General features: G+C 47.4%; 1 protein-coding gene across 1 annotated transcript; it reads right to left on the bottom strand.

Annotated features, from left to right (window-relative positions):
* Window positions 1–1,922: 1,922 nt before the first annotated feature.
* On the bottom strand, window positions 1,923–11,143 carry ism2b (isthmin 2b). Its single transcript, XM_069703118.1, has 6 exons — window positions 11,033–11,143; window positions 6,613–6,864; window positions 5,243–5,576; window positions 3,303–3,440; window positions 3,119–3,187; window positions 1,923–2,880 (listed from the first exon to the last, which is right to left on the bottom strand). Exons 1-6 carry the CDS (start codon window positions 11,141–11,143, stop codon window positions 2,363–2,365), a joined length of 1,422 nt encoding a protein of 473 aa, XP_069559219.1. The 3' UTR covers window positions 1,923–2,362.
* Between the last annotated feature and the right edge of the window lie 919 nt (window positions 11,144–12,062).

The following is a 12,062-nucleotide window of genomic DNA, read 5'->3' as shown; positions in this document are numbered from 1 at the left end:
GGGGATCGGAAGCGACGTCCGGTTTCGTGCGTCGTCTCTGGTTTCAAAACACAGCGTACGGCGTATAGTGGTCGAGTGCTGACCGGCCGAAGGCTGCTCCAGCAGTTTTAAAATGAAGCCGGAGCTCTATTCCCATCACGACGCAAGACCGGAAACCCGTTTCCGACGGGGCGTGAGCGTAGCTCGGCAAAACCGGGCTTCGCCGAACCTCGCGCGTCTAAAAAGAAGCGACACATTAAAAAGTCAAGATGATGAATGCAAGGTCTTTATATATATTTCTTCAGTATAATTGCGACAACATATTCATAGAGCACTGCAGTACAACACAGAATGAAACACGGACGCCTGTCGTTGCCGTGTGTGAAGCGATATGAGGCAGGAGGTTTCCCTTTTGTTAAGTGGGTGCCTTCATTTCTCAGTCCGATTAGTGCACCGCGTTGAGTATAGAGTCATTTCAAAGCTTCAGCAAACTTAAAAAAAAAAAAGAAAAAAAAAAAGAGAGAGAACAGACAAATAAATACTGTACAACACCATACATGTAATACTAGATTCAGAAATCACAAGAAGATCATGCTTTTCTCAACGGAACACTTCTATGTACTGTATATGCACCTTCATGTCACAATGCAGCATTTCTGGCGAGTTTCCCTTCACAACAGCATTATCGTCAACAAACGGCATAAATAAAGTGCCTTCCATTAAAATTGGCGATTCCGCAATGCAAATGCATGTTTGCATGTCTGGAGCAAGAGTTCCTGAAGAAGAAAGGTTTGGAGCGAACATCCGTAGAATTAGACTGGATAGAAAAGACAGGTCCTGTCTTGTCAGCTTTTTCCATAACCACGCATACGCTGATGGGGGGGGGGAAAAGAAAACGTGTTCTCATGACAACCAGTTCCCGTTTGCAATTACCAATATCCCGTGTCAGCCAAGGTACGTCGGGCTCTCAGAAACGTTTCTATGAGAAGAGGTGTCCTTTCTATCCAGTCCAGTTCTGTACATGAACCCAGGGACCCGAACGGCCGACACAACGTCCTCCTGCGACGCAACGCATCAACGATGATTCAGTTACGGGGGGGTGGGGGGGGGGCTCCGACTGCTTTCTGGAACGGCACAAAAGCCTCATCCGTTCATCGATTCCAATCTGGATTACGCACCCTCATACGCGCCCGCTAATCTTGACCCTAATGCACTTCGTACGAGATCCGACGGCGCTCCGCCGTCGAGGTAAAGGAGCAAATTTGTTTTGTCGTGGTCGCTTTAGTCCCCCTGAGAACATTGTAGAGACGCGTCTATGAGCACAGTCTAACCTCCGGAGAACTGTTTTAGCTTCTTGTCTACATTTGCAGGGTCGAGACTCGCAGGCTGGATTTACACAGGCACCAACAGTCTGATTTTTGATCTCTTTGGCACCCAGATCATGTTTTTTTTTTTTTTTTTTTTTCCTGGCTGTGAACGAAGATGGGAAGAAACACGTGAAATCAATCTGTGTGACCAAACATTTGAAATCAAATGTGCCGTTCCTGTATAATTTCTGCCTCGGGGTCATTCTCACGAGTCTCGCGAGCGAGCTCGATAAGGACAGCAGAGTGTTTCAAATCCTTTCAGCTTAGCTCTCTGGTCGACATCACAAATGTGTCAAAATGGTTGTAATCGTAGTTTAATGACTCGAGAAGGCTGTCTGAAATGGACCGTGAACGCATGTGTCATCATTTGGATCTACTGATGTCTTGTTCCCCTTGAATCCTTTGTAAAACCTAAAGGATTTTATATATTGTAGCAGCATAGTTAGGATATTCATCTGTTGGACTCTGCCCACGCGTATTTAATGTTCTATTGTAAAAACCTACAAGAAGCGTGATCTCGGTGTTTACCATATTTTGCTATCGTCAATCGCGGACGCTTCAACACACCGTCAAAAAAAAAAAAAAAAAAGCCAGCAGTTGAACATCATGCTTACACGCACCCAGGAGAGAGGACTGAATATAAAAGAAAGAGCTTGATGTCATTCCAGATGTGTAACAAGTTGGCAAATTGAGATGGCAAGCGATGGGACAACACTGTGCTTTTTTGTTGTTGTTGTTTCGTTTTCCATTCGTGTAGTTCAGTTCGGTCGAGCCTGAAATCACGACGCTGTGCCAAATCCTAACTTCAGACAACCAGGCTTCACTACGATTCCCGAACCCCTCAAAACTACCAATCCCGGCTGTGAACTTCCTCTGAGTCGTTGTTGCGTGGTCGATGGCTGACACGGGGTGTAGATGTAAATATTTCATGACTTTGAAGGCGGGCTGCCTCCTCTCAAATTAGGATCGGGCCCTCGGACTCTTGTGAGTGAAGTGGTAGATTTGGCTGCGGTCCCTCAGTACTCCCTGGCCTCTTCCAGTTCGTTCATGAACACGTCTTCGTGGGGGTTCTCCGGGCAGCTCAGCCCGTTATTGGGCGGCCGCACCGCGTGGAAGCGACTCCAGTCTCCCTTGCACAGGATCCACGGCAGCACGTCCACTTTGAAGTGCAGCTCGGGCGAGAACTCGGTGCTGATCAGGTTAGGCGTGCCCGCGCCTTTCCCCCGCGTGATCAGCCGCCCGCGGTCGTCGTAGCAACAGTGCTGCGCGGCGAGAGTGGACGAGTCGCTGGAAAGTGTCGAGCGAATGCAGCTGCGCGCCGAAGGCTTGTAGATGTCCAGGCGCTCCTTGGGGCCGCTGGCGTCGCGCCAGCGGAACGGCCGGCCGCGGGTCTCGTCGTAGACGCTGACCACCGTGTACGACACCTCGGGCGGGAAGAAGCAGGGGCAGCCGGGCAGCTCCGACAGCACCTGGTGGAGGTACCTCTGGAGGAACTCGCTCTTGCAATTCAGCCATTTCTCGCAGCTGTCGACGTCTGTTGGAGAGAGGACAACGGTACCGCAAACGATAACGTGTTACAGCATCAAACGAGCCATGATCGACATCTCTTTGTGACAGCATGTCAATCCGTTCGCCGAGGCGGTGCTGTCACATCCCCCCCCCCCCACCCCCGCAGTTCCAGGATACATCTGACTTAATATGCTTCGTAAACATGTCGATTGCAGAGAGATGCGGTTCATAAAATATGGCACGATCCTTTCATCGAAACTCACCTGTCCCAAATGGCTCCGTGCCGTTCTCCATCTCAAAGGGGAAAGGCTCCACCACGGTGTTGATGTCACCTACAAAGAGGAGAGAGACAGATCGATCAGCTTTAGGTGAAAAACCGGACCGCAAACATCTCAGTAATACTCTGTCTGTCCGTTTCTAATTCTTCAGATGGAAGTATAATCTCACCAGGACAAGGCTCCAGGTCACACTTTGAGGCTTCGGTCAGGGTGCAGGAGTAGCCACAGGACTTGGTCCTCTTCCTCTCACCGTGTCCACACGTCACTGAGCAGGGAGACCAGACAGTCCACTCATCTGTGTCCTTCTCTGTGCGAGAGAAACACAAGTTCAAACATCGTCGGTGGCACAAACTCGGCACACGCTTTTGCGACTGGTTTCCCTCGGATCGAAACCTTCCTCACTCTCTTCCGAAAGCTCATCAGAATCATCTGCTGAGATCGAAGCACGATATTCTAAAACCGTCAGAGAGATGGTGATCGTGAGAGGAGCTGGACGGCGTATGCTTTCAGGTACAGGTGAAGATTACAATCACTAGATGTGCTGTGTTTTAACGGGGGGGGGGGCGGGAAGCCGATTCGAAGTGTCGATTGGAAATTAAAAAAACACGAGTGGAAAAAAAAAAAATCCCAGCTCATAAAAAAAAAGTGTTGCGTTGACGCTCCGATCCGGAAAAAGCCTCCAAAGTTTCCCGACAGTCCAGACAAAATGACAATTTTCTCCTGGTCCAGCCTTTCCCATGCAAACCCACGTTCTTTTTAAAAAGGCCTCAGTAAAATTAGAGAGCGAGAAGCCGTGCTGCGGCTGTCCGCCTCCGCGCCATGCTTCCTTGTGGTGTTAATAGCACTGAATACAAGTCATTCTTGATTAAAGGCGAGGTGGGTGCAGAAATACCAGCTTGGGTGTAGCGAGCACCCAATTTTACTTTGTGGGCGCTGCCAACTTGCCATGTGGCCATCCAGGAATGAGGTCTCAGGAGAGTCTTAATTACAGAAGAAGCTAAGCTCCCTGATTTATGTTCACCGAGTCTTTAGATGTGACCACTTAACAGGCATTGTTGCCCTTTGCTGGCTCGTCTGTGCACAACGGTTAAACACATAAAGTCTATATACTGACATAACAGAGGGAGGGGGGGGGTGTTAAAGGAGTTGGAGTTGAAACCGGGTTTAATACACCTGCCGGAGTTTGGTACGACAAGAACCCTCAAAAACCTTCGAAAAACATGGAAATCAACCGCGCACGGATCTGTGGTGGAAATGACTTTGAAGAATAAAAGCTTGATGCCGTGGTGAACCCCATAACCGATCTACAGCGGGATTCACACACGGCTGTTTTTCCTTCTTTTTCTGTCACCACAGACACCTCTCCTCTCTTCCTCTCTCATTATTTACTATTTTTATCTCTCAATAAGTTGTCTGTGCGAGCTGAGACACAACACAAGTTATGCCGAGCCCTTAAAGCCCCCCCCTGAAATTCTTGAACTGGCTCAAAAGGCCGAGCCAGCGAGGGCCGCCTGGGTCTGAGGGGGAGGGGAGGGGAAGTGAGAGGGGTGGGGGGGGGGGGTCCAAGGGGTCCTGGGGAAGGATGAAAGGGTTAGCCAAATGGCCCCTGTCATTCTGTGTTCCCAATCTGCCCTCTAATTGTCCGCAAGCAGAGGGCTGTTTTGTCCCAGGGAACAGTGCCGGCCTCACGCTGCCATTAGCGAGCGCATCGGACCCATCTTCAAACGGCCGGCCTCTGAGACCAGCACGACCAGTGTCGACTTCAAAGCACCCGTAACCCACAATGCCCTCACGGTCGAGTGCTCACGCTGCCTCGCATGCTGGCACCGTTTGGCCCGCTGCGACTGTGAAGACACTTATCGTGCAGCTTTTCTGAGCCAATGAGTTGCTCTCCCACATTAATTTTCTCGCTTTCTTCATCTCCCCTTTCAGACAACTCCGTTTATTCTCTTTTTGATATCGTAAAATCAGGGATTGTGTATTTTTTTTTTTTTTCCATTCATTTAAAAAAAAAAAAAAACGATGAACCAGTTTGATGAAGTCATATCTCAAAGAGCTGTGTTTATACGCCACTAGCAGACAGGGAGTGTACCACTTGGCAAAACTTACCATAGTAGCTCTGCATTGGATCCCAGCCTTCGTTCCAGTGAGTATCCCAGTCTCCGCCTACTCCGCTGGGTAAGGGCTCCTCACTGCCGTAATCCAAAGAGTAATCTTCCTCCTCCTCTTCCTCGCCAGTTTCCTCCACGCCTGACCGGCTGTTGCTGTCCTCGCTGGAATCAGCGTCGGTGTAACTCCAAAACAGCGGCCAGAAAAGCTTCTTGCCGCCGAGCCAATCTACTGTGGAAGAGGGGGAGGAGGAAGAGGAGGGGAGCCAGTCTTTTTCCTTGGCCAGGTCCATCTCTACCTCCATCTGAGGGTCGTCAACCACTTCAATGGTTACCTGCGTAGAACAAGAGAGTGTCTGTGTTTATCCTGAGTGAGCCACGAACACATTCACCCGTATCGCTGATATGATCATGGACAGCGTCAGTGTTTGTAACAACTCTCTCCTGAAGCTGGAACCTGTCAGTAGAAGACAGTGAAATTCAACCAACAGAGCCGCTCCATATTGCTTTGTCAAGTATGTTTTGCAGTTATAAGTAATAAAAAAAAAAAAATAATAAAAAAAAAACAAGTAACACGGATACTTTTTACAGCTTCAGTGCTTCACTTACAAGAAATGAACCGTATCAAATCCTTGAAGGAGAATTTCAGCAAGCGAAAGCGTTCCCCGTGATCGAAGTCAGCCAGTCAAACGCGAACGTGAGCACCCAGCCAACCAAACCATCCTCTCAGGGAGAGATTGTGGACCTTTATTCCGGGTAACTACCTCTCATTACCTCAACATAACTCATCCTGGCTGCTGCGGTGCTTCCAAGGGGCCGACTGCAGCTGATGTGAAGGCCGGGCCACGGTGACACGAGACAAAACTATGTTTCCGTAGTTGTGGTCAAATTACATTTCACAGTTAGGAAAGAAGTGAGGTGATCGATAACTGCAGCTGGCGTTCGGTCTTTCAGTCGCAGTCGGGTGTATCTTGTCCGTGTGGCACCTGAAGTCTGTCTCTGTACTTGATGTACGTCCTTGTCCCTCTACCCGCGTCATAATTACACTGACAGGAGTTGGTGAGAATAAGTGCTTAATATAAGTCCAACTTTCTCAATTTGCGGGTTAATTTAGAAATAAATAGTGAGGGCTCAGTCATGAGACACTTAACATTACAGATTCCTATTCGTATATAAATAAGTGCAAAAAAAAAAATCACAGCTGTGTGTCTAAGATTAGACTGAGAGGTGGTTGATTTTGGACCAATAAGGAAATGAATCGTTACAATAACAGAGAACTCTTCCACGTCTAGTAATTTAAGGGTTTGTGTTTGACCACTTACACAGAGACATCCTGTAGGCGTTATAAAAAGCTCAAAAACTGCAACTCACCTGGATGTTGGGGTTCTGGGAGTTAATGTCAGCATTGGCCAGGTCTGGAAAGTTCTTCAGATCCAGGATGAAGGGTTTGGTCTCCTCCTCGGGTTCAGGCTGCGGGAGGACCCCGACGGAGCGGTGCTGGGGGTGAGACCACCTCCTCTGGTGGCTGTGGGGCTCAGGCAGCAGACTCTGAACCTGGTTCTGCTGCTCCAAAGTCTCAGGGACATACTGGACCCCGCCACTGTGGACTGGGTGGCCGTGAACCTGATGGAAAGCGCGGGTACATACGTGAGCTAAACCGTTTATCTCCACCACGAATCATCACATGGAGAAGACAAAAGAAAAACAGCTGACCGGAAAGACTGATTCTGCTCAGTCGCCACCTTAAATAATGTAAAGAACGAGGGCAACTGGAATAATATGCACGCAGTCAGAAGCCAGCGGCTGCTTTAGGGCTGAAGAAACAAATAGCTCTGTCATTTACAGTGGCTTATTGGAGTCTAAAAACAATTAGTGGTCTGTTTCTATGAAGGAACCTTGATACCGTCCACCACTTCTCAGCTTGGTCAGCAATTCCAAAAAGCCCCTGAGGCATCCGACTAACCAGCCAAGTGACCAACCAGCCTTCGTTTCATTTTCTTTTTTTCCCACAACAGTCATGGCATCCAGGCGGTGGACAAAGGGGGTCCTGTGCCAGAGAGATCCTCTTTTAGCTTTAATGAGAGGGCCTGGGAGGCGTGGGACCCCTGGGCTGATGCAAGTGTGTCTGAACCTGCTGTGCTGCCGCCACGACGGCAACCGCTTAATTTGACCTTTCAGGTTTTACAGTTACTCAGGAGGAAGAGCGGCAGGAGGAAACGTTGATCTCTGAGATTAATGGTGATCGGTGGTGACGTTATAATGGAGGGAAACCGTAGATATGTGTACCATATCTGGAACATTGTCACTGAAATGTGATTTTTGGTCGGTCTGATTCTCCAGTGTGCCCGCTTCATGTCTAGCAGATCACATGTCTATTTGATGTCGGTCACTGGTCTAAACCAAAATCCAAACCCTCTAATGAACCCCCGTCTGCCGCACATTCATGCCTATGCCATCCTGAATATGCTAAATTGGCCCAAACATACGATTGGACAAGAATGCGAGATTGGACCTGAGCCAGTTTGCGGTCTGCTCAGCAAAACAGTGGCAGTCGGAGAGCTAAAGAGGAGAAGAAATGTCTGAATTAATGACCAGTCGGTTGATGATTTATGGTTATGGCCCCTAGAACAGGGCGTACTTTTCACTGACTGATTGTCTCATAAAGAATTTATATGGTCGGTCAAATCCGAGAATGCAAACACATAGAGCCCGTTTAGAGGAGAAGCCTGTCGGGCACGATAAATGATGGATGAATTCAAAGTTGCCCCCCCCCCCTCCTCAGATATCTGTAAACTGCTGCTGACAAATAGGTAACCTTTTGGGGGAAAGTGAAACATCTCATCAAAACTGACTAATTATAGTCAATACTACTGAAAACAGTGAAGAATTTTAAAGACTCAATAAATAAAATGTTACATTGGTCATGCTGCAAGCGAAAACAATAGTTTTATTTTATCCACGTTTTTAGGTCAGTATACTCAAGTTTGGCAGATTTAAATTTTGGGGGGGAAACATTTCACTTTACTTTTGGATAAACAAAAACTGTCCTGTTTTGGCCCGTTTTTTTTCCGCACTAAATCAAGCAGAGCTGAAACATTTTGTGGATAACTTGATTAGTTTATCAACAGAAAAGTAATTTTAAAAGCAAAAATAACACACACACAAAAAAAAAAAAATCCCCAGTTAAAGCTTTTACTTGCTGCTTTTCTTTGTTTCACATCAACGTAAACTGAGTTTCTTTGGATTTGGGGCTGCTAGTTTGACAAAACAAGACAACTGAGGGCATCGACTTGGACTGGGATGGATCTTTTTCAATACTGGCAGATATTTTATCTTCTAGTTGAAATAGTTCATCAGTTTATTTGGACAATAATCTGCACATTAATCATCAAAAGCAGCCTTATGAATTGGTAGTTTGTTTTTATTTCCCCAAGTAACTTAACTTACAAGCAAAATGCATTACTTTGAAGAGACCGGTTTTTCACTGCCAATAGTTCCGTTGTAAAGTGTTGCATTTGGAATCAATGGCAGGCGATCTTTTCAGAAATGTCCTTGAGCACGATGCCGCACTTTACGCTGTACCTGACCTGAGTGCATCACTGTCAAATCCATCCAGCAGGGAGCATGCACAGCTAATATTCACTCGCATGCACTAACTGACTCACGCAGACAGAAATATAAGACCAGTCCAGAGTCCAGAGTCATGAAAGAGGCCACATACTTTCACACCCTCCTCATCTCATCTTGTTACACATCTGGATCCTGTATTCTTTCGCCCTGTATATCACTCTCCTCCTCCTCCTCCTCCTCTCTTCCTCCCCCTCGTTCCCTCTGATCCTGCTCTCCTCCTCTCGGTAGTGGGGCTCTTCTGATCAAAGGCCCGGTGGCTGATGGCATGCAGTGTGTTTAACAGGGAGACTATAGGGTTGCGGCGGGGTACCTCGGCGTGACCTGGAGACTGCGTTCTCTCCTCAGACATTACTGACAGGCCGACCTTTTGGCAAAGCATTCTGCTTTCAAATAACTGAAAAGCCTGGATGTATTTGGGGGCTACTGTTGTTGCCACTGATGATGATGATGACACACATTCAAGCTGGGGGAGACGAGGCCGGGAGACTGGATGGGAGGAAGTGGGGGGGGGGGGTGAGGGGCAGGGACAAGGGTTGGGGTTGGGGGGCAGGCTGGGAAGGCATGCAGTGTGGCAGCCCTGATTTATGTCCTCGCACATATCAAAGGCCCCATGCACTTGGCTGTTTCCAAACCATTACAGAAGAACAATAAACTATGGCCGCTCTTTGATCGCCATCTTTTGCAATTGTAAACGGGACAACAAATGCATGCCTGGTGGAATCGGGGGGTGAGGTTACGGAAGCTGGGGCGGGTAGTGGGGGTACAAAGCAGCGAGGGCAAGCAGGTCCCGATATTTGGGAAAGAGGCCACTTCAACACAACCCTCCTCCTTCTCCTCTTCCTCGCTGAGGGATGGGGGTAAAGCCAAAAACAGGAAATTCCACATTAACACAAAAAAGAGCCAACGTAAACAATCAGACGAATGACACTTGACCCGAGCTCCAGTGTGAGAGACGCCGAGGGCTCGCCTTATTCCGGTTACATAAGCATCTCGTTACTGGGCACCAGGTTTACCGAGCTTCCCCTCCTCCTCCTGTCTTCCTCCACTAATCTCCCCCTTCTCCATCCGCCACTTACACCCAGCAGGTCGCGGGCGAAGGTACAGATTCACCCGCTGCAGCCTTTTGGTGAATGAAATGAACAGTCACACGAGCCGCAGTGAGATTTTTTTTTTTTTTTTTTTCTTCCTTCTCGTAATGATTCCCTTCTCTTCCCTCCCTCTCTGTCTCTATTTGCTGTGACATCAATCAGACAGATGATGAGAGAGAGAAAGTCCCAATAGGGCATCCTTGGGAGGCCACACAAGAAGGAGAGTTCAAAGGCAAGAAAGCTGAACCCTGACACAAACACACACAAACAAGACTTTGATATCCAAATATGTCCGCGTGTAACGCAAACATTCCCGTAGACACGCCGCACACTGCACAAGCATGTGTGTGTGTGTGTGTGTAAGGAGTTTGGATTTATGATAGCAGGGTGTATGCCCAGTGATGGCAAACCTTACTATACATGGAGAGAGAAGTGGAACAAAAGAAAGCAACATGTTCTGATGTGGAAAATCTTGTCACATTGACTCACGGGAGTTGATTGATGGACGTGAAGGGTGATGGCTGAATGAGATCAATGGTTGGAATTTGATTTACAAGACATTTTCGTTCAACCTTTTTTTTTTTTTTTTATAATACTAAACTCTAAATGAACAAAAGTATCTAAAGAACATGTGTTTCAAATTTTGAAAATAAACGACCAGCTTCGCTTATATTAATATTCTCAAAACGCCTGTTTTGCAGTTAACAATTACAGCCTACTCCTAATGGCTATATTTAGCATTCGTGTGGACAATAAAGGCTCCGCACCAACTTTTTTTTTGGGAAGTTTTTATTACCTATAGTTTGCAATGTTTGAAAGATATTAAAAAAAAAAAAAAAAGAGTTCGGCAATGTAGTTGTAGTTTACTAAACTACCGAGGGGAATATAAACACGAGAGTACATTAGCGAAGGTCAAAGTATTTGCTAATTGTTGGCAAACGAAGCGTTGTATTTGTGGCAGGTGTGACCTTTACACGGGTTTTTTTTTTTTTTTTAAGTTGTTGCTTAAACTTTCTAAACAACAACAAACAAAACAAAACAAAACAAAACAAAAAACTATGACGAAAACTTACTTTGTGGGCAACATTCTTGCGTCTGGTAGGAAAGCCTGTCCCCAAACTAACGAGGAGCACCGACCAAAGCACGACCAGCATCTGAAATCTCCTCGCGACCTCTTGTCGCATCTTCAAAGCTTCCCGTGAAGTCGTATCAAAAAAAAAAAAAAAAAAAAAAAAAAAAAAAGGTACTCGTTTCTGCAGTGTTCTTCCTTAAGTCTGCTCGCCGGTTCAGAAAGAAGCGCTCTTTGTCCCTCGCTCGTCCTCCGCTCGCCTCCCAAACTTTGACTCGGGACAAGTGAACTTTTTAGGCCTCGTCGGTCTCGGGAGTGTCGCACTTTATGAAGATGCGCACCAGCGTCCGGAGGTATCCCGCGCGCTATCCATATCTCGCGCCAGCGCCTCGCGCAGCAACTGTCAGTCCGTGTGGTGGCTCGCGCTCGGCGTTTCTCTTCCCCGTAACAAAAAAAAAATAAACAAACAAAAAAAAAAACCAGTCGGGAGAGCTTTAAGTACCGGAAAGAAGTCGAATACCCCCACGCAAGAATCTCCCCGTCCGCACCGGCGCTCGCTTATTCAGCTACTTTAAACTGTGACTCACTCGTCGTGGGTGGGTGTTTTTCTTCCAATACATTGACATCTGGAGTTCATAGTATGCTGTGCGTTTTGCTAGCTGTCTGTCTGATGCGTTAATCCATTATCCAGTTGAAGTTCATCCACCGGTTCTGGAGGATGTGTGTGTATGTGTATGTGTGTGTGTGTGTGTGTGTGTGTGTGTGTGTGTGTGTTGCGCACCGCCCAGCCAACCGGTTTCGGTAAACTTGCCTTTTACGCACGCATTCAGAGGGTTGATGCTGAAGGAGTTGGGGGGTGGGATGCTCATTGCTCACAGCTGTGCGGAGGGGGTGCTGCTGTGGCCACGGAGGTACTTGATAAGGTACAAGGTCTGGTTCACACGATAGAAACTACCAGGCTGCAAGACGCGATATGCAAATTCCCTTTGAGAAAAGTACTTTTAATCTTACAGTCTTGAATCTGAAGTGAAATA

This window comes from Brachyistius frenatus, unplaced genomic scaffold, assembly GCF_029030835.1.
Source record: "Brachyistius frenatus isolate BFR_SWC_R1_liver_20210118 unplaced genomic scaffold, ASM2903083v1 Contig_44, whole genome shotgun sequence".
NCBI lineage: Eukaryota > Metazoa > Chordata > Actinopteri > Embiotocidae > Brachyistius > Brachyistius frenatus.
This window is presented reverse-complemented; position numbering and strand designations above follow the sequence as displayed.

Coding starts and splice junctions, on each gene's coding strand:
- ism2b (XM_069703118.1), bottom strand. CDS start 11,143: ATGCGACAAGAGGTCGCGAGGAGATTTCAGATGCTGGTCGTGCTTTGG. Junction 3,441..5,242: donor TCCAATGCAGAGCTACTATG/GTAAGTTTTGCC, acceptor TCTCTCGCACAG/AGAAGGACACAGATGAGTGG. Junction 2,881..3,118: donor CACGGAGCCATTTGGGACAG/GTGAGTTTCGAT, acceptor TCTCTCCAACAG/ACGTCGACAGCTGCGAGAAA.